We start from the raw sequence: 23295 nt of genomic DNA on the forward strand, positions 1-23295 counted from the left end.
CCTCTTTCAAGAGCCACATTCTTATTAAAGGAGGGAAGGAAAGAAGGAAGAAAAAAGCCTGTGGTTATTGACTCAACAGTAATTTACATAACTGGAGACCATTTATCTCATTGTGCCAATTGGTACAACACTGTTCTAATGCTGAGCCAATTAAAAGGTCAATACTGTGATAAGAGCGTTTCAAATTTAAAATACTTTATTTAAATGTTCAACTAATTGAGAGTTCAAGATTGGAGCAGAAGCATGAGCAGTCAGCTATGGGGGCACAATCATTACAGAGTAGCTAACATTTAGAACTACTTGTGCCTGTGCAGAAATACGTGCAGCATGATTATCAGCAGTAGGTGTGGTTCTTAAAAATGCTTTTCTCTACATTGTGGAATCACTTTAACAGCTTTTGTGCAACAGTTTCACTTCCTTTCTTCCCCCCCCCCCCCCCCATTCAGCTACACAAAGCCACACTACAGAAGTGCAGCGATAAAATACAAGATTGTACTAGAATTTAAAATGAAAAGTCCCTCTCTCTCCTGATGTTCCCACCCAATTTTTCTCAATTGCAATTCAGTGCCCTTATTGTAAAAAGGAGATACTTAGAATGCTATACAGGGCTTGTTAGGGTTCAGAGCCAATGCATATAGGACGAGCTTACTGAAATTTAACATTAAATCAAGTGCAACAAGACTCACAGCAGTTCATTGCTCCCCTTCTCTAATTTTAAATCAGCATGATTCAATTTATCTTTTCTTACCAAGACGCCGATGCTTACTATCCATAACCATTACAACTTCCAACGCTTCTCTCCAGCTGGGCATGTTAAGGGCAAGCAGAAGTTAACACATTTCAGTAATACTTCTGTGAAGTGACTGTGATCTTCCACTCATCCTGTCAAGAAACATGCTGCCATTCTTGATGCTGACATTTCCAAGTTTATTTTTTGGAGAGGAAAAGGGAAGAAAAGCACCTTTATATATATGTTACAGTAACACAGCTAGTATTCAAACACACTACCAAGCAGCTCCTGGAGACACCCATATTCAGGCACAACTACGTAACTCACTGCAATGTAGTCAGTCCTCTCCACTGTATTGATGATACCCATGTTCATTAGAGACACTTAATTACTCAGGACAATCCTTAAGGGACAGATGTAGTGTAAAATACCACTAGCTAGAAAGCTAGTCATCACTAGTCCTCTGTTCCAATACATATGTTCCATTATTTTAGATATAAACACAGAGACTTTCTCAGCTTCTAAAAGCTACTCACAGATTATTCTGAAAGAATTCTGCAAGACTAACTGATAAGTTTTAGACCTATTATACCTAAGAAATAGCAGAAAGCACAAAACACACTTTCACAACACTGCAGCAGTAGCACATCATACCAACTCTGCGAAGAGCTGCTTCAACCAATCTCAGACACGGGGGCTGACAGGAGCTAGACAAACAAGATCTGTAAACTAGATTTCACACTGTCCTAAATGATGCAAAAACAGATGACTCATTCCCTATCAAACAAAACAGAAAATAAGAAGAACAGCAGAGTTCTCTAGGAAAATAGTCTCCAAACTGTGTGGTTCCAGTTCTTCAATAACCATCAAAAAAAAAAAAAAAAGTTATCCTTGTCAGCTTTTGGGCAAAGCAAAGCAAGGGAAATGTCTCCCAAAAACACACATACAGGATTATTTCACAGAATGTTTTTCTGCAACACAAGTATGATCCGTTATCATGTATTTTTCTCACACAGCAAGTTTGCCTCATAAACATCAGAAGCACCTCATTACACAACATTCCATTTCTGTTTCCAGCTCCCAACATGGTGGTAGATATTTTTTACTGTATTTCCAGCTGTATTTTGGTGACTAAAGAAAGACAAATATGCTTAACCTGCTGAAGGTCACTCAAAAACCCCGCCAGGTGCTTAACTATTAGTTGAAGTTAACAGGCAATAAATACCTATTTGTTTGAAAATCATGTGGCCTTTTTAGGACAACCTTGTTCCCTCTTCAGCCACAAAAATGCTTTGAATATCTGGCCCAGTGTCATGCAGCACTTCCCACGCCTGTTTGTGTAACTTCAGGAACAGCAGCTAACTGCCTTTTCATACACATATTCCCCCAAAGTGAATGGTTTTCAGTTAAAAAACAAAAACAAACAAACAAACAAAAAACAGTTGTTAGGATTAGGCATTCTCTCACCAGACATGAAAGACTTGAAGGAGGAATGCCTAAATCTTTGTGGAGGCAAATGAAAAGTATGTCCTGAACTGGAACAAGTCCCCCACTTCATAATGAAGAAAAAAGCCCCACCACAACAAAATAATTAATAGCAAAATAAAATTTTATCATTCTTTAGAATAGCTTTCAATGACAGAGCTGACCAAAGGTTCTCTACAGTTCTCCTCTGAAGCATAAAGGCTCAAGACACTGAATTATGTGCCTAACAAGGAGGGATTATAACATGAGACAGCTGTTACTTAGAAGCAGCCTTTAGCAAGGTTCCTTCATGTTCCTTTCCTTGGTAGAAGTGCTCTCTGTTTTTAGAAGATTCAACCATGTAACACTGTAGCCATGGGCCATTTCAGGACTTATTTGCTGATATTTTATCTCTTTGCAGTGAAAGTACTTGCTGAAATAATAACTTTTTTTTTTTTCCATTCTTTTTTTCCTTGAAAGGGCATCAAAACTACCTATAATTGCGCTGAGGTTGTCAAAAGTAGATATCTGCATGTTCATGTTTAATGCAAATGCTTTCACTTGTTGTAATTAGATACCTAAATTCAATGTAGTGTCCACATCACAAATGCGCTTGAGTGGGATTCTGCAAGGTACTGAGCTCTCTACCTCGATATAAAACACAATGCTACCTACTGACCGAAAGAAAAAAAGTTACGTAGATGTGTTAGCTAGACAAAAGGTAGATTGCTCAGCAGCCTGCATGGTCAGACAGTAATGAAAAATGTATCAATGGTGGGAAGAAGAACAGTTTTGGACAGCTTTTGTTAAATCTGAACTTTCAAAGCATCCTATTACAGACTCCATTTAATGAGTGTTTGTTTAACTGACACCATATAAAAGGTTGTAACAATGGTATGTTTTCTTTGAAACTGCAGATATCTCTGAGTGCCACGCAGTAATATAACCTTTACTCACATGAGTGAAGGATATGTTGTTGAAAAGAGATAGCAAATCAGCTTTCAAAGGCAATGAGCATATTCCGGTAGAATGGTAGGCATAAAGCAATTTACAATTGCCCGTTAGTAGGGCCTTCCAACCACTTTGTACTTTGCCACCATCTCTGTTACAGCACAGTGCTATTTGAATCCTTGGCACTGCTGGCTGAAGATGAAATTATATAATTAGTAACAAGGAGGAAAGGGGATTTTTTTTCCTCCTTTCAAGCTGAATATTGTTATAACAGGCATTTGGTTTTCTACCTTTAAATGCCCCCCTTAATTATTTGCAATGTAGTAGCAGAGTTAAGATAGCAGAGTTAATTCATGCAGCAGCCCTGTCCCCCACAATGTTCACCCTTTGATTGGGAACTGATGGAGCAAAATCCCCTGACAACCAATACGCTCTTTTCCTTGGCAGGGTTGTCTTTTGCTAGCAACAAAAGCAATTATAAACATCTTTTGACAGATATATAGCTTACCACAAAGTCCTTTATGTACGCTTAGCAAGTTACAAAAACCTAACCAGATATACATTTTTACAAGTAACACATTTAATTTTAACAAAGGACTTTGTTCTCTCATAGCTGTGAAGAGAGACTCCTCAGAAGGAGTGTAACAGTCCTGTGGAAATACTTCTCAGCTCACGCTCTTTTATTTCTGTGTTGCCATCACAGCGGCCAAAACTTGACACTTCACTTACTCCACTTTCACACATTCTGCATCTATGATCGTAAAAAAAGACATACTTGTTCCCGTAGTGGCACTTCTTTGATCAAATCTAAGTTCATCTGGAAATTCCCATTAGGTATAGAACAAGAGTGAAGCCAAACAACTAATAATGATAGCTACAAATACAGTCTGAAAGGGGCAAGCGGATCAAATCTTTAAAGACTGGGAAGAGGTTAAAAAAGGTTTAACCTCTTTAAAGTTTTCCTCTGCTTTAAAGAGGGAGATATGGTTATTCTGTCTTTTTCACTCATCTTCCTAAATCTATCTTTTTGGCAACATTCTAGGCAAGCTGTTATACTTATTATATAATGAATGTCAGGTAAAAATAAACTGTTATGTCCATCAATAAGGACTCTCTTTTTTTCTTTCTTCCTTTCTTTCTTTTTCTTTTTTCTTTCTTTCTTTCTTTCTTTCTTTCTTTCTTTCTTTCTTTCTTTCTTTCTTTCTTTCTTTCTTTCTTTCTTTCTTTCTTTCTTTCTTTCTTTCTTTCTTCCTTCCTTCCTTCCTTCCTTCCTTCCTTCCTTCCTTCCTTCCTTCCTTCCTTCCTTCCTTCCTTCCTTCCTTCCTTCCTTCCTTCCTTCCTTCCTTCCTTCCTTCCTTCCTTCCTTCCTTCCTTCCTTCCTTCCTTCCTCCTTTCTTTTTCTTTCTTTCTTTCTTTTTCTTTCTTTCTTTCTTTCTTTCTTTCTTTTCTTTCTATAAAATTTCTTCTAAAATACACATTTTAAGAAAGTTTATTTTCATTTGTATCATATTCTACATGAAATGTACTTGTTAATTTTCACTTAAAATCTGAAACATCCATATTTATTAATTCCCTGTTTCAACGTAGACATCCAGTGGCAATGTCAATAACTAGTTAGATACAAATGAACCTTACCCCTGCTTCACATGCTTGTACACGTATATGCACCCAGTTCCTGGAACTACATGGCATCACTGCTATTACAGCGCTGTCACGTCGGATGTGTGGTACAAATCTTAACTTCAGCAATGTATCCTGAGTTATATTCTGTGGCTTACCGTCAATGATCTTTAGTTGCTTATACACATGCTTACATATCCATTTGCAGTGTCAAGTTGCATTTTAGTATCAAGGAATATATGGATTCATTTAACTACATCAGACAATATTTGGATTTTTCAAATTACATTTTTTTACATATGACTATAAATTTCCATCTTAAATGCTATTTCTATTAAATATCTGCAAACATAGAGATGGAAAGTCATCACAAGGACAGGCAGACATCTAAACACCTCTGCTACTACATGGGATTATCTTCAAATAAATTCCAGGATTCATCAGGGAATTAAACACTGGTTTCATTTCTTGAGCAGGGTATGTTAGAATGAAGCCAGAGCCTTTGGCACCACAGCAAGAGTGCTACTGTGGAGCTAGAGATGCAGGCAGAAAAGAGTAACTACACAGCACTGTGAAAAAAAGAAAAAAAAAAAAAAAAGAGCTTTACAACACAGAATATCCCTTAATCAACAGGAAAAATAAAATCATGCCAAAGTTCTCAAAGAGATGCAACAACACAGGATCAAAAGATTGAGTTCCCTAGAAGAGAATTTGCCTTCAGGGTTACTGGGCTAGAATATTTTTTTTCTAGCTGAAGTTTTAAAACTGATTTATGGCAATGATCTTTCAGAAAACATTTAGGAAACAGGTACACTCAGCTACCTGAAAAAAAAAATTTTTTTTTTTTAGGACTAGTATAACAGTTCTGTAAATGCCCTATTCTGGTAGCACCACAGTGAAAGAAAACAAACTGGAAGAATTTTATTGTGTATTTTTATCAATATACCTGGGCCTAATTTACAGTCTTTCTGGGACAGTGCCTTTATGTCCTGATGATTATGACAAGAATGGTTTTAATCTTTTTTTAAATGGCTACAGTGAATTCTAAATTGCATATTAATTACAGCAGATGATATGGCTTTATCTGTTCATCTAGATTCTAGAACTTTAAGCAAAATGGGATTACATACTACAAATCTTTCCATCATCAAATTATACCACTTAGGAGATCCGTGAGAACTTGATGTCTAAGGTATTTGAAAGTACGCTTTTAAAGTGTTCTCCAGATGAGGCAAAAGAACTATTTCTGTTTGGTAAAATGGATTCTTTAAAATGTTATTCTAATGGATGAGACCCTGCATTAAAATGAACGTGATAAAGGAGATGCACATTTTCTTAGCTAAATTATGCTTGTCATAGAAGCATCAAAGAAAAATAAAACACACTGCTTTCTATAGATTTCTTTAATTCAAAAACTATCAATCAGTATTCCAGTTCAATGTCTGAGTAATACAACCTTTTTCTGATGATGATAAGAAGTGGCAGTTGCAATTACAAAACTTTGCCATGGAATAAATACAATTAAGTTATAGATTACAGTTACAGATATTAATGCATAGCTCATGCATGGAATTCAGATCTTGAAGAAATCTTTGGAGAGAAGATTTAAGCAGCCTTAATGTCAATGACAAAGCACTTAAACTGGGCTCAGGTTTTCAATCAACATTATAGTCAGCCCAGAAAGAAGTATGCTTTAATGGATAAAATAAAGGATTGTACTCTACAACTTGCTCTAACTAGTGGTTTATTTCATGACCTTGACAAAACCTAAGTTTTTCCAATTTTTCAGAAGTTAAATTTTTACCCGCTTCCTTGAAATCTATGGGTAGACAGCATAGAAAAACTCCCAAGCAGAATTAAGTAAATAATAAATTCAGTGTTGTCAATTTATTTTAAAAATCAAGGTCAGTTTTATAATTAGCTATTATGTATCTTCAATATACTTTTTCAAAATACAAATCACTTCTATTAAAGTAAGTTTTCAATCCAGTAGCATCCACTAGATGATTTCTTCCTAAAATAAAACTTAGTGACAAGTTCACGAGTACATTATGAAGTCTCTAATACTGAGCCAAAGCCCTCAGTAAGAGAGAAGGAAGGCTTCTAATTAATAAAGAGCATAATACCTGTATTTTAAACAAACAAGATCAGATGAAGTAGAAGAGAAGAGACTGAATGAAGACAATCATTGATCAAAAAACAGAAAAAAATATCCAATGTCAGAAAGCCTATTATTTTATTTCTAGAAGATTGATTAGAAACAGATTTCTGTGTTTCTTTGTTTAAAATGAATCTAGACACTGATGAAACATACCAAAATGGCATAATTTCAAGCTATGTGCATGTCCTCACCCTACCAGAGTATTTGCAACCAGTCATTATTGTTTTGTCAACAGATGTCAGACATGTTCCTCTACTGAGATGCGAATGCTGTTCCTCCTACCTTTTTTTTGGTGTCAACAACCCTTTTGTTGCTTCAGATTTCTGCTTTGGCATGATCAGCTAAGAATTTACATTAAATAATAAGTGTTTAGTCAACAATCATATGTGCAACTGGTCAAACTTCCTAATCTTCTCTGTAGGGTCCACACCTGAACAGACAAGCAAACTTAGAAGTAGAAACCAAGACTCTAATTAAGCCTGAGAAGGTGAGGCACGCTTGATTATACCTGGTTGTATCAAACCTGGCAAGAAAGCTTGTGAGCTAGGATTATCCAAGGTAGTTTAGTGCCCTTTGATATTGGGCGACAGCAACCATTAATAACTGGGCAACCTGCTGCTGTTTGCTTAGCTCATTTTGCATATGATGCCTTTAATTTGGTCCTCTTCTGCTGTACTTCTCTCTCCAACTGCTCCTGCCATTTCTTAGTAAATTTTCTGCCCCATAGCTCATGCCTGTCGTAATCCAGCTGAATCCCCAAGGCCTGCTAGGCATTTTGCATACTGACAAGAAGCGGATTGCCTCCCTCCAAGTTACTTTTAGTTGTCATAATGTGACCACTCGTGTTTGTGCTAAAGAGAGCCCCAAGCCTGGTGAGATAGCACCTCTGACAGTTTTTGCAGTAGCAGCCATCACTGAATACATTTCAAGCAATTAATTTTCATAAAAATGAAAATAAACATGAGTCCACATGTGTTAACAAGTTTAAAATAATAATAGGTGTCTATGACCATGCTCCTTCTGTCTGAATCTTTCAGGGGAATTCAATTGCTGAGAACAACTTTAACAGCTTGCCATATTTCTATGTGCTAAAGAGCAACCAAATAACTATAGGCAAAAGTCCCTGCTGGTAAGCATGTGGAGCGTGGGGCCTGATCAGTGGAGTATGAGGCATTCTTTCTCCTGTGATACATATACATATTAGATAGTTTTAAAAGAAAATGAAAGTGAGGTAAGGACAAAGTGGAAAACTTACTACTGTCTCTTCGAAACGACATGCCCAGAAGTTGACAGAAAAAAAATCTGTTTTACCAGTAGCCTCTGTTCCTTCCACAGTTCTCTTAAAAGTGTCTTGCTGCATAAGCTTTCTCAAGGACAGTGCACCACAAGCTCTTTCAGCTAGCAAGAAGGCTGAACACTTTCAGACACCCTTATAGGATTTTTCATCCGGGCAGGACTTGGATACCATGAGAGGAACTGGAGGCAAGTGTTTGAAGTGTCTTTCATGACTACTGACTCATTCCACAGAAACAAGGCTTGGGCCTCACATCTCAGTCCTGTCAGTTCAGGCTTTTTTATGAGATGTTCTTTTTCAAACTGCCACTAATCAATATTGATTTGTAGGACACAGGCAAGAAAAGCCATCTTCATTTCTTCACACACAACTAAAGACTGTCAAAGTTACTCAGGCTTTAACAATGTACAGTCTTCTGTCTTTTCATTACATTGTTTTATTTCCAAGGTCTTATTATTTGGCCATAAAACTTTTCCCTGGTTGAAACCTGACACACAAGCTGTGAGCCCAGAGCCTTTGTTTTTCACATACATATTGGAAAACATGAAAAAATACACCTAATTCCTCCCTTTCCCAAGATTCTGTACATGCCATACATGGCATGCCAACTGAGTTTACTGGTGATCTTGCCAGGAATGGGTGCTGACAACATGATTATCATGACAAGTAAAAGAAGACACCTTTTCTTCATTTCCGTAAATGCATACTCATGACATAGGAATGAAATGTTGTTTTGCTATTTGTGAGTTTTTCTCTATGTATGTGCTGCATAAACAATAAACAGAGAGCAAATAGAATAATTCTTAAGATTTGAAGTTGATAATATGTCAGAATTTTAAAGCTAAAATGCAACGAGAGGCAGGCCAGTATAACTGGCAAGGCACAGTCGCAAAAGAACACTGTCAATACAGTGGGTCAGTGATCTGCAGACTTAAAATTATCCACACGGGGCTTTTATAAATTTGTGTTAACAACATCTGCACTGTCTATTAGCTCCGTATGATTTAGGCAGGCATTTAAATGTGGTAGAAGTTTTATTGCCTATCAAGATATTGATTCGTAAACTAAAAATTCTCTTTGTGGATCTTAACACAATGCTCTTTAAAAGCTCATGAAGCATCACAGAACTCTGTCAAGTCAATAATTCATGTTTTATTAATTCCCAACTTAGATGTTTCCTTGATTGGTTAAATTTAGTGTCTGTAAGCCAGTTGCTTATTTACCTGAAAGGCTCACAAGAGCTATTTCCATTCCGTTGAATAAACCTGTGCTTAGAGAGGTCCTAACAGGGAGTTTACAAAATACACACATAGAAAAAAAAAGTTATTTAAAAATAAAATAGTAAGGGATGGACACAAACAAAGCAGAATTGTGAAAACCTGTACAATTATATGTATATGCTATTAATTAATTAAGGCCTTATATGTACAGGATGATCTTATCTCATAATTTGTGTTCTCTGAATGGGGCTAGCTTTGCATATCTACAGTAATCAACCATCTATTTCTTTAGTAGCTCATAATATATGTTAATTATTGATAATCACATCACATGATACAGTTTCAGTCACTTCCGCATCTTATCAAAATGACTGTTATACAGAAAGCAAACTACCTCAGAGCTAAAATCAATAAGCATATAAAAACTGTCACCGTGAGCTTCTAGCATATGCTCTGATTTTAGAAGGTGAATGTACACATTCAGTTTGATTCATTCCTTCTTATACATCCACCGCTAGGCATTTGGAGATATACTGAGTAGCTGCTTATAAATTGATCATCCCTGTAGTGCACTGAAGGAGGGAATAACTTCCAGTTGGAAAAACAGTGTGATAATGTTCTTAGAGATTATTATGCGTGTGCACAAGGCAACTGAAGTGATGTTGCTTATACAGCTGATTTTGAGTGTTTGTGAGTGGCTGACTTGGGAGTAATAACATTTTCTTTTCCTTGTTTTAAAAGAATCTTTCACTATCTACATAAAATGCATAAATAATGGGACTGTATTTATGCATATTGATGTAATGTGTAGACTAAGAAAGAAAGTACACAGAGACAGGTAAAGTCAAGCCTATTGCACAAATATTACATAATATCATGGTAGAACAATGTTTTAAGACAGAGCATTTCAAATTTGACTTTCTGCATAGCATCATTCATAGTGTTTCATCTCAAAATTCTTACAATGGAAGCAAATACATATGTGTTCAGCCCAGTAACTTGAGCTTGAAATGAGGCATATGTTTTAGAAAGTAACCTTCTGCACTGATCTCAAACAGTGATTAGTTTATCAATTTCCATTGGCAAACTGGTCTGTAGACAAACTATATGGTTACGAATGCAGATATCGTCCTATGCGCATTCATGCAGGAATTCTTCAGCTTTCAGTCACTTCAGTTTCCTAACCCTCTGTCTGATTGAAAGCCCTCTTAATATCTTCTGTAAGTAGGGATCAAGATACTTCTCCCTCTCTTAAACAAGCTCTTTAAGTATCACTCAAAGGTATTTTAAGCACTGAACTCCCAGCAACTCTTAACTTTTACAGTTTTTCTTTTTTAACCTCTGTACAAATTTTCAGCCTCTGTGGAGTCCTAAAGTGCCTTCTGTGGAGAATTACATTTTAACAAAGTAAAAGCATACAGAAGACATTGTAAGAACAGTAACTTTTGAATTTCCTTATTTCTGGGTTGGAGTTCTAGATCTTTATATTTTTCTAGCAAAAGTTTTAATAATATCCCTGTTAAAAAATAAGTAAATAAAAAAGAGAGAAGAAAGAGAGAAGAAAAAGCAGGGAGCACTGGCCTCCTGATCACTTCAATTGTTCCATTTGTACAGCTGTCTATAAGTTACCTTGATTAATTAAAGCCAAAGAATTTAAAGCCTTAGCTCATATTAAGTTGCTTTTAGTGCTTACTTTAATCTCCTATAAAGTTCTACTGCACGTTCAAAGTCTCTGTTCAGACACATTCTGAACGTGCTTATTTGCACAACTTACATCTGTGCTTTTCCCCACAATAATGTAGTGCTGCTGGATGAAAAATAACTTCCTAACACAAACTGCTATGTTTCAGAGTAATTAAAAGCAATTAATAGGGTAGGATTGAGACTAATTATGATTTACTTTGATTTATTGTACATTTGCTAAACTTGCTGCAGAGTAGCCAATGATTTTGTTAAATCAAAGTTGGTGTAAGCACAGCTCTTGGTATATAAATATTTGAAAATCAAAGGAAAGCAAATATATTTTCAACAGAAATACTTCCTTTTCTGTCCTATCTTGCATTTTTTACACTTTCAAGACTTCCACCAATTTTAAATGGGAGTTCTGGGTCTGTCAGCTCTGTAAGGTTGGTTCTTCACAGGGAAATGTCACACCTAGAAGGAACTGAAAAAAAGAATTCACCTTGGGAACTTTAACTGTGCTGTACAATTTGCCACTGTGTTCAATATATCTTGAAGGTATCCCACAATAGCTAGTAGTTCTTTACAAAGGTCACTGTAAAATCATATCCTGTATTACTACGTATTTCAGAAGTGATCCTTGTCTGCCAGCTGTTCAACTGAACTTTGTTAATGAAGGCGAAGTTTTCTAGGGTTATCACTCTGACCCTTAAACTGTATTATTTAGAAAACCATAAAAAAAAAAAAAAAAGATATGAGAAGGTTTATAAAACGCTCTCCTAACAGGTCCTGTTTCCAGCTTCACCTTTTCATCTGAAGTTGGTTTTAAGCTCTTGCCACCATGCCTGCTGATTACAATGGGACGTGGGAAATGGAATCCAATGAAAACTTTGAAGGCTACATGGTTGCTTTAGGTAAAATAAAAAATATTAACTATATAGATATATAGATAAAATGCTTTTGTTATATGTAAAATCTTTCTAAAAATTAATGGAAAAAAATTTATTTCTGTATTGTGCCTTGTGGCATAAGGGTTTCTGTCAATCACATTGAAAATGAAGTAATTGAAATGTACTTGCAATTATAGTGATCTGTAATTTTCAGAGAAAATTTGTAGCCAAAGATATCACTCTGTATTTAGATATTTTATTTTCATGCTTACAGTGGACAGCCCTCACGGGCCCAGTTGTGCCTACGCACTTCTCATTCCCAGCTGTTGTCTCATTGTTTTCTATCTAATGGTCATTGATATATATCTTCTGTTGAGCATTTGATCTTCATCTTGCTCTGACTTTTTACAGTAGCAGATGCCACTCTAAGAGTTATAATGATAAAAAAGATTTTTCAAGTCAAAGTACATTGTACTTTTCATCCAAAGTCAAGATCAGATTTGTGGCTTCCTTGAGCTTTGTCCAAAAGTTTTTGATTCAAGTTACTGGAGAGCTAGAGAACTTGTTTGCTCAGATACAAAAATAGCTACTTATGTAGATTATAAAAACAATTCAGTGGTTCAAAATCAGTAATATACTGTGTAGCCATCTTCCACAAGTTAAGATAATGTATTTGTTAGGAAGAACAGTCTAATACACCAGGTAATCAGGTAATGATATCTAAATCCAACAATCCTAAATGCCTACACTAGTGATTGACTTGGGGATAAATACCAGAAAATGCTTGACTGAGATGAAAAAAATGATGCTTTAGCTGAATTTTTACTAGTTTTAGTCCCATCAAAGAGTCCGTGTCTTAATTTATTTATCTGTTTAGACGGACAGAGAAGAAATACATGAAAACTCATAAAAATAAACTCTCATGATTTACCAACAGCTACTGAAAGTATTTATTATTTCCTCAAAGCTTCAGCTTATATAAGAAAGAAAGGCAGGTTTCCCTATTCTGAGTTTTTAGCTTTTACATTTACAGAGAAAATCCTGATGACTTCAGGAAAGTCTGTAAGTACTATACACAAACACCTTAGAGGTATATTTATATGTATATATATATAACTATATAACTATATATATATAAATAATAATAGTTAAGATAATATCATGAATTTCAGGAGAAAGATACACAGTAATTGATGTCATATGAGAGAGCTGGGATTTGACAGTTACTTGTAAAGATATGCATCTTAACAGCATCCTTAAAACCATTTCAGTCAGTGGATAAATTATCACTTTGTTGTTATTAAATAAAATAAAATAAATTATTAAATTAAATAAAAAGTGTATTTTTTATCCCCTTCTGATCTTGTATTTCCCAATGGAAACGGGAAGAAAAATGGGTGGATTCAGCCTACAATGGAGTCTGGACTACAGACATCTGATACTGAGAAGGCTGCTTAAAAAAAGAAGTAACAGTTCACAAGAATAAAAGCACTTGACCCACTCAGTAGCCTAAGATAAAGGAGAAAGAATGTGTTAGAATAAGGAATGCAATATAGATTTATTCTTCCTGGGAAATACTTTGATTCATTACCTACCCTGGGCACACTCTAATGGAGACGTACTCACTGAACTTTCTGACATTTTCAAACTACTTTCCCAATAACAACATCAGCAACTGGTTGGGATGAAGGAGTTGTTTGCACTAGTACATCATGATTTTTTGTGCATACATGCATATATGAGTTATACATCACAGTAGTGACAAACTGCCACTAAATTAGTGGGGAAAAAATTAAAAAAAGAAAAAAGAAAAAAGAAAAAAATAAAGAAAAAATAAAGATCCATATGACTATAGGTTATTTGCAGACTACATTCTTCATTAACTTGTGATCGGTGAAAGGAAATGAATTGGAAAAGTTGAAAAGATATTCTTCTGCTTTGTTTCTCCCAAATTTGCATGTGGTTGATATTTAAGTATTAAAATCCTCAGGTTCAAAGCACTCTGAGGCATTTTTTTTTAAATTCATCCATCGTTATAATTAATAAATATGTATTTCTATACTTTAATTAAAGAATAGTTTTGCCCTTTAAGCCAGAAACTTTGGTTTTATCGTAAACATGTTACAAAGTATTTTAATCTGCTATAATAGAACAATATATCATCTTTATTGCTTGTATTGTTCAACATGCAGTTATGAAAACCATGCTTTAATAAAACCTCCCAATTTTTCTCCAGGAGCTAAAAGACTAATATATTAGTCAGAAATAGCATTTCTTTAGAAGTCTAGACAGTTTTTTTCCTCAGAGAGACCTAAATTTTATGTTACCTGGTTATAAATCAGACCTAGAGATACTTTTAATCCAACATAGTAGATAAAATATACCCAAGAAGTCTTGAATATAAATACTGAACAAGAACATTATTCCCCATGTTAAAAAATTCTCCTCAAGCCAATGCTCTCACTCAACTCGATTAGTACTTCACAAGTAGTATAATGAATCTACCAAAACAGAAAGGACTCCATTAGTATGTGGCATTGCTGAGTTGACAATGATTAATTCATATGCAAAACTACTAAAGGATGGCTAAAAAGCCACAACCATTTTTCAATCTCTTGCAGAAACATGTGAGATTATTTAATTTGCATATAGCACCTTATTAAGATTCATTGCCAGCTGTTCAGAAATATTTATTGCAGCTGGCAATGCAGCTGGCAATAGGTGGATTGTCTGGGGCAAACTGTCATGATGGTAATATATATTCTCCTTTCGATAACTTTCAATGTATTCAGTTGCAAGCAGTTGTTTACATTATGACGTTAGCCTTCATCATGAACAAAATAAGGATGTTAAGGAGATGAGCACTGCATAAAATGCAGACAGAACATTAAAGATGAATTGCCAAATGCTGTAGTTTGATACTTTTTCAATTTTTTACTTTGAATCATTATTCCTTTAACATCTAACTACAATTTATTTCTGTCTCTGCTTTTTAACTATAATAGATATCAGTTATGGGATTGTTTCTCTTTCATTCATTAGTAAAACTTCTGCAATTTTTTAATTAATTAATTAACTTCTTGTATACTCCCACATATTATAGGTTCCACTTAAGAGTAACATGGCAAAATCACATTGATTATATAGTCATTTTAACATGCTTATTTTCTGAAAAGAAATATTATTCTGAGGACCTCGTGTTGGGAGTGGCCAACATTTGTAACCCCGCAGGACGCATATCAGTATCTTCATATGCCTAAGAGCTACTTGATTTATACTGCACGCTTGGAAGAGGGAAAGGCTCTCAGGCACAGCATGATAATAGCACTCCTGGCATCCCACGGCTTCATGCATGAGTGAGGCCAAAAAAGAAATGTAGGTCTTGTTATTTCACTTCCAAAAAAATCTGGAGATTCAGATAATTTAAGAAGCCAGCACGTATTAACTGCTGGTTGCATGTTGTAGCTCTGCTCATTATATTCCCACAGATACCCACTTAATAAGAAAATGCACAATCGGTGGAAGCTTTTCAAGTTGAAAGCCTTGCAAACACAAGTTGTTATTTTTAAAAGTTCTTTTTCTCTGTGAAATATTGCAGGTAAAGAGGTTATTTGAGAAATTAATTTATCATTAAGTAAAGTGTCATTTTTATGATGTGTAAATGTAAACGATGACTGGTGACTTTTTTATTTTTAGTAACAAATGTTGGAATTTTGTGTGATACTCTCTTTTCTGTTTTTTTGGCAGATATTGATTTTGCAACTCGTAAGGTTGCAAAACACCTGAAACAAACAAAGGAGATTATTCAAGATGGAGACAACTTTAAAACAAAAACAATCAGTACTCTGAGAAACTACGAACTGAACTACACTGTGGGAGTGGAGTTTGAAGAACATACCAAAGGACTCGATAACCGAGTGGTTAAGGTATAAATGTAGCATCTGATTCATCTTTACACCACAATCAGCACCAGCAGTTCCAAAAAACAGCTGAATAAATGATAAAATTAATTGCCAGAACTTTACAGACATTAGTGGATTTTTATAAAGCACAAATAATTTGCATCTTGAGACAGTTTTCTTTCCTGCTACAAGCATTTATAATAAATACAAATTAGGATGCATACTCAGATACATGAGGACAATCATTAATAAAATATTTTTCTGATGGGGGATTTTTTCAGCTTTTCTATGATATGCCTTAATTTAGAAAGTAACAAAAGCAGTTTATTATTACCTATGTAACTTCCTTAAAGAAATTCTAAATTTATCATTTTGATTTTAGGATACTCTCTGTGTCAATATAAATTTTCAGCTCTGAATGTCTAGGTTCATATTGGACTTGTAGTCTGAGCCTGCTCAACCTCAGTTGGACAGTTTAACAGTTGGACACTGTTTAAAATCAGGTGCACTCAGCTATTAAATTTAGGTTAGTTTGGGGAAGGGACAAGAAGAAAACGTGAGCCAAGTTACCCTTGGTACAGGTGCAAATGCAGGCCTGCAGGCAGTGACAGGCAAGAAGGCCTTGCAATGCATGCTTTGATCTTTCAAGGATTGGAGGAGTAACCCAAGCTCAGAGTTCCTGTGGGAAACTATGGGCATACCTTCAGACACCTTTCAGTGAGCTGTGTGGACAAGGAATGTTTGGATCAAGGACCTTATTGTGTGTTAGCACATCCCCATCTGCTACAGCAGAATCAGCTAGTAAGTCTTGTGAGGCATTCAAACCAGTCCATGTCAGGGAAGTCAGTAAGGAAAACAGATATGACTGTCAGTTAAATTCACTTATTGAATTCAGCTCCATGCTTCTGTTTAATTTCTGTTCTCACACCTAAAATACTTAAGCAAGATTTTTGAAGGTAGAAAGGGTGATAGATCTTAAATTTCCATTGACTGTCCCCTTCAGGGTTTTGAAAATCTCCTTGCACCACCTGCCTGTCTTGGCCATCATTCACTGAATTTACCCCTATCAACTCTTCTGACAATTACCACATCTTCCACTCAGCAATCAGCTCTCCTGTTCTTCTCCAGGCTGTCTTCTGCACCATTACCACTATTATCTTCCCAATAAACAAAGTTTCAGACTTTGTTGCGAAACTCTCAGTAGCTCAGATCAAAACTCACCGCCAACAAGGCCCATCTTGCTTTGGCAATTGCCACAGGAAAGCGGCAGCATAAATAACATGTTCATGTTTGAACTCACACAATCCTTCACTGGAGTGGCACAGATTTAACAGAGTGCATTGCTTATTCACTGTGGATCGCTTTTCATTCTTAAATCAGTTTTGTGCAGTGTAATTCCTATGACTTCTATGACTTCTTCCAAATTATTTCTCGGTCACAGCACTGCAAGCGATCAAATAATAAGACCCATTTTCCAGTATCAAATATCCCTATGTCTATTTTTTTCCTATCACTTTCTCCAGTGAGCACTGGGTGGGACATACTCCTGTGATGGGGTTTGTGCTTTAAACCTTTGCCCCCACAACTCTTTAGATCAGTTGAAGGCACTACTAAGGATCTAAGGAATCATCAGTTACACCAGTCCTTAAATCCTTAAATCTTTGCCACTGTCAAAGCCATTTTCTCTCTGTCTGGGCAAAATCACTTCACTTGCAGACTTACTGATTTCCTCTTCATTACCAATTATTTGGAAGGAAGGAAGCACAGCTTGTACAGTTGTTACCCTACCTGGTTTAATCACTTTTGTCTAATATTCTTTTCTGAACAAATTATATTATTTGTTTCCTAACAAGAGGAGGAGGAAAGAGGAAACACATCATGCCGTTGATCTCTGGACTGCTCTAAAATAATTTTCTGGTCATTTTATTAACAAAACAATGCCTCAAACACACTGAAGTTAGATAAAGGTAATAAAACTGCTAGACAACATGTAAATATAAAGAGGGCATAGATAATTTAAAGACCGTGTAGCTTAAAAATACTGTAAGTATGAAAGAAGTTAACTGAAATGGAATGAGTTTTGTCTTGTTATTAATAGAAAGCTCCCTCATAAGCGAAATAAATCAACCAGCACTGAACCAGAATATGAATTAAGCTCCCAATACTCTTGGAGATTTTTAATAACTGAACGTCCACTGACTGCAACTGGTCTGATGAGGATTTGCCTATGATACATGGTTAAATGTCTCCCTAATTTACAATGGTTCAAATCTAGAGCAATTCAAAGGAAGTTCCTCTGAATTTACTGTAGCATATCTAAGTAGAGAATTCATCCTGTAAAGAGAACTTTTCATTGCAGATATGATCCTCCTGCTCCTGGACAAGAATCAGTGTATCCAATACCCTATTAGTGACAGACTCTGAATCACACAGAACCACTGAATGGTTAAGGATGGAAGGGACTTCCTGAGGTCGCGTAGTCCAACCCATCCATTCCAGCAGGGTCAGCCGGGGCACATAGCTCAGTGCTGGGGCCAGTCAGGAATTGACTGCCTCTACAGATGGAGACTCCAGAAACTCCCTGTGCAACCCCTGCCAATGTTTGACCACCTGCATGGTTAAAAAGCAATCTCTTGTGTTCAGATGGGATTTCATGTCTTTTAATTTGTGTCCATTGTCTCTTATCCTGTCAGTGAGAACTACTGAGAAGAGTCTGGCTTCCTCATCTTCATTCTCTTCCATTAGGTATTTACACACGTTGATGAGATTCCACTCTGAGCTGTCTCTTCTCAAGGCTGAACACTCCCAGATCTCTCAGCCTCTCTTCTTACAAAAGATGTTCCAGAACGATTCCCCCATAGGGGAAATAATCCCCCATAAAGGAAATAAGACACCCCCATAAAGGAATAATCAAAAGATGAATTAACCGCATAGTGCTCCTAGAATTTTTGGATACCAGAACTTCCAGTGAGTATTTTCCCAATAGCTGGAATTTGTTCTGATAGATAGCACGAGCATTAACAAGATCCTTTAGGTCAAATAAGCCTTTGTATGGGATAGTATATTTGAGGAAGCTACTGTTGACCTTTTTGAAGGGAGAAATTCAAGTATGACCTCTATAACGCAGAGCAAGAAGTAGTTTAAACTTTTCTCACTGTAGGTCTAAATCCTTCAACTTCATGTTGCCCACAAAGTTGCAGCAATCTTATGAATCTGTACACTTCGGCAAATCACATTCTCCAGATTCTTGTGGAGACTAGGGGACTAGTCTCCGAAATTATTGACCTCCTGTTTTATTTATTTGTCATCTCTGAGCACTAATACTGTTATGTCTTTCTGACCTCATATGAGTATGTTCAACAGCTGAGCGGTGCTGTGCCATCCACATGCACAGTTAGAATGGAGGTTAAGTCACACAGTCGCTCCTGCATCTGTCACTGTTCCACCTGGAGCTCACATCCAGACCCCTGTCCTTCACCTTCGATGCACCAGTGACTCAACTAAAATTCCTCTGTAAAAGTTTCTTTCTCTCTTTGGCTCATGATATCTCCGTTTAAAGCCCTCTTGTGAAAGTGCAGGAAAGATGATATAAAGTAAATAAATGTATTGTACAAGATTATATTAACATATACTTCCTCTTGTTATTTTATGCAGAGCTATAAGAAGTGCTAGTGCAGCACTATCTGGTATAAACCCGCAGATCTTCACTCATGAAACCTTATGATCTTTTTATTAGTGACTTTAAACAGCAAGAAAAAAAAATCACTTTCATAAAGAAAAAAAAAAAAGCTCAGCAATTCACTAGGTGATATGAATGCTACCTTAGTGTATGTGAAGAAATACATGGAAATTCACTACAAAATACTGTAAAAGCTTGACATCGAAACAGTGATGTCATCTTGAAAGCATTCAGGGTTTTGGATGACTGGTTGATTTATGTTTTCTTAGGAGGAAAATGGGGAACGGTGGGAAGAAACTGTAATTGTTTCTTCTCATTGTTTGATTGGATGAACTTATTTTCATGTATTTGTAAGTTTCTTGTTAACATATCTCAGCTAATTACTTGATTCATGCAGACACTAGTGACCTGGGATGGTGACAAACTGGTATGTGTTCAGAAAGGTGAAAAGAAAAACCGAGGCTGGAAGCACTGGATTGAAGGAGACCAGTTGCATCTGGTAAGGGCTGATATACAGACACATAGCGCATAACAGACTGCAACAAAGTTCAGTTGTTCAATTTCAAAGGTTTTGTTACTTATTCTAGTTAGAAAGGTCTTTATTTAGACAGCTCTGATCTCTGAACTCTAAGGAAATCCCCCCTCTGCTACATCTCAGGAATGCTCAATTTCTTTCCAACTGCTCCCAATTAAGACAAAATCCTGCAGTGCCTTTTTTGCTCCAGTCCGCTGCCCTCTGGCTATTAACCCTTCTTGTTACATTGCACCTCTAACGTCTTCTCATTCTCCTTTAATCACTGGCAAAAAAGGAAAAAAAAGGAAAAAAAAAAAAAGGAAAATGAAAAGAAAAGAAAAAAAGGTATAGGTAAAAGATAGCAAGAAAAATGTTACTTTTGTCCTGAAAGAATGAAAGAAGTACTATGCAGGAACTATGCAGTGATCCAGATCAGAAATCACTCTCTGGATACTCAGGAGGATCCTGCAAGCAACCTACATTGCAATTATCTTGTTTTAGTACAATAAAAAGATAAAACATTCAGACATCTGAGATGGTAAACTGGGGCCCAAAGACAAACACAGTGAGCCCCAGAGAGGCCAGAAGGGCCATGCAGGAAATGAGCAGTCACTGGAGTATGGAAAGATTTCAAAATAACAGAGAATATAAATAATATGATTCCAGAGTTTCTTGGGAGAACAATCAAGAAATGGGCAAGACAATGTTGGATGGTGCAGTAGGTGGGTGCAGAAAGATTATGGAAAAGCATGTATTAATTTCTATCTCATTATATGCATCTAGATATCTACGCCTTGACAAGTTTACGCTGCAGGTAGTTGGTATGGCTAGACACATTGCCTGAAGTCTGTATGCTTGAAAGGTCGAGGCAATGAATTATAAAAACCATCTGTCACCTAACTGAAAGTCAACTGTCCAGAGCACTTTTTCAAACCTATTTCAATACATATTCACATATTCAAAAGCTGACCTAACAAAGATGCTACATGCTGGCTCCAGCATTCAGCCTAAGACTGGGGGAAGCAGAGAGACCAAGCAGATTCTCACAAGAGTCTTCAGAAACTCCATGGCAGGTCAGGGCCACTTCTGGTCAAAAGGCCAGCTTCAGTTCACCTTCGAGTCGTATCTGGTACAGTCAGAAGACTAACCCAGCTGAGTGCATTGCGATGTGCAGGTGTGCGCACCGTGTGCCACACTTCAAGAGATCAGCTGCAACACTGGGCAAAAATCCTGTATTGATCTGGCCACTGAAATACAGCTGGGCATATCTCTGAAGCAAATGTCCCCATCCTTTTGAAGTATCCTCCTTTTTTCTGTTTGTTTGGTTTAAATTTCCCTGTTTCAGTACTTCTCATGAAATATGAGGTAACGTGAAATATAAACTATTACAGTATGTTGTTTTAATAATTGAACATGAAAAAGCCTTGCATTAAAGAGCAATTTTTATGCATTTTTCAAGTTCATTCTTTGTAGAGCTCAATTCACATGTCAAAATCTAATTACTGCAACGTGTGGTGCATGCCTCCTGATTGGTCACATACAATTCACTATTCTTCCTTGTGTTCTCTTTTTCATAAGCATATCTTTGTAATGCAGTGGCACGGTTGTAGTAATTTCTGGGGAGAGCTGCTGGGTACGCAACTTGTAACACTATATTCTTACCAATTGTTTTAATACTGCAGGAATTGACGTGTGAAGACCAGGTATGCCATCAGATATTTAAGAAGAAAAAATAAAACTGACCAGAAAACGAACAAAGATCTTCATCACACTATTGTGCTCTTATGTTTTGTTTAAAAAACAAGCAAACAAACCAGATTTGCAATAATTCTTTGACATTGCTGTTTGAATGCATTTTTGTGCATGTTTAAGGAGAGAAGCACTTTTTATGGAAATAACATCAAACTCTTATAAACATTATTTTTCTTTTTTTTTTTCTTTTTCTTTTTTCTTTGTTTATCAGTCTGGAGTTAAATAAAACTAATTGTCTTTCAAATAATGCTTTTCTACAATCCCTGTGATTCTTTCCAGAGGAACATCCTTTGGCAACAAGGCTGAAAATTAACAGTCACAATGATCTCAACTACGGTATATCCCTCCACAGTGTTGTAATATCATAATATATTTGGATGATTGAGTAAAATTGGACATTCATTGGATTGTTTTTATTTAATTTAGTCCTGGATCTCTAAGTCCACAGTTTCAGGCAACAGGATGATGCACTGAACAAGACACACAGCCTTCCACATAAAGGTTATTCATATTAATTTGGCCCAGATCTATGGCTGCTAGACCTCATAAATGTCTCATGGCCAACGTGAAATGTGATCTGGTCCTAACAGATCATTGACACGGTGCTGACCTCCAGTTAGAACTGGGATCCTACTAATAATCCCAGTGAAGAAGTCAGCTGTTTGAAGCACACTCTCTTTTCAAGAGTTGCTCCATGAAGTTAATACTAAGGTGTACATATGGCTGTCAGAGGAAGACTGCAGAGTTTACATGGACTGCATGAGGAGTATCCAGCATACTGCAGTCTTTACCTTGTAGCTAGCTTTTAAAGACTAAAAAGAAAAGTCATTTCCATGCAACTCTCTTCAGTTTTATTTGGGGTTTTTCAAAAGACTTCATGCTCTTTGCTATAGGCAAGTTTAAATTAACCATGGATGGTGAGAACTACTTCAGTAGATGGAAACTAAAATTATTCAACAAAATGTGTATGCATGATACACAGAACTGAAGAAGGGTTCGTATGCCCCAAGCTCATCTGTTTTTTCCAACTGTATCTATCATTTGCAAAGTCCAAAGCTGATTAATTCCTCACTAATACTTACATGGCCATGTGCATATGTGTAAATGTGTATGCAGAGACATTTTTATGAACTAGACTTTGCTTCTCCTGAAATAAATTTGATACCAACCTGGTATCAAACTTGTTGTACACTTCCATTGAGCATTGCTCTAATGGTAGTTTACAGTGCAGAAGCTGCACTTGGAGTTAGTAAATTCCTTCTTCTTTTTCTTTTTTTCTTTTTTTCCTCATTCAGCCTTAACCTGGACTTTCCGATAGAAATAGACTTGATTCCTACTTCTAAGTCTCTACTAGTTACTAGGCTTAGGAGGACTGCAGTTAGTTAAGCATTCAAAATGTTACCACAACTAAGTAATCACCACCAAAAAAAAACATGCG

General features: G+C 36.3%; 1 protein-coding gene across 1 annotated transcript; it reads left to right on the forward strand.

Annotated features, from left to right (window-relative positions):
- Positions 1 to 11907: 11907 nt before the first annotated feature.
- On the forward strand, positions 11908 to 22104 carry RBP2 (retinol binding protein 2). Its single transcript, XM_013188011.3, has 4 exons — positions 11908 to 12034; positions 15758 to 15936; positions 19989 to 20090; positions 21788 to 22104. The coding sequence occupies exons 1-4, from the start codon at positions 11962 to 11964 to the stop codon at positions 21839 to 21841; spliced, it is 408 nt and encodes a 135-aa protein (XP_013043465.1). The 5' UTR covers positions 11908 to 11961; the 3' UTR covers positions 21842 to 22104.
- Positions 22105 to 23295: the final 1191 nt, after the last annotated feature.

Source organism: Anser cygnoides, chromosome 9, assembly GCF_040182565.1.
Source record: "Anser cygnoides isolate HZ-2024a breed goose chromosome 9, Taihu_goose_T2T_genome, whole genome shotgun sequence".
Taxonomy (NCBI): domain Eukaryota; kingdom Metazoa; phylum Chordata; class Aves; order Anseriformes; family Anatidae; genus Anser; species Anser cygnoides.

Excerpts from the sequence above, each read along its gene's own strand:
- RBP2 (XM_013188011.3), top strand. The coding sequence starts at position 11,962 with ATGCCTGCTGATTACAATGGGACGTGGGAAATGGAATCCAATGAAAAC. Across the intron at positions 15,937-19,988 it reads TCGATAACCGAGTGGTTAAG|ACACTAGTGACCTGGGATGG; the intron begins GTATAAATGTAG and ends TGATTCATGCAG. Across the intron at positions 20,091-21,787 it reads AAGGAGACCAGTTGCATCTG|GAATTGACGTGTGAAGACCA; the intron begins GTAAGGGCTGAT and ends TTAATACTGCAG.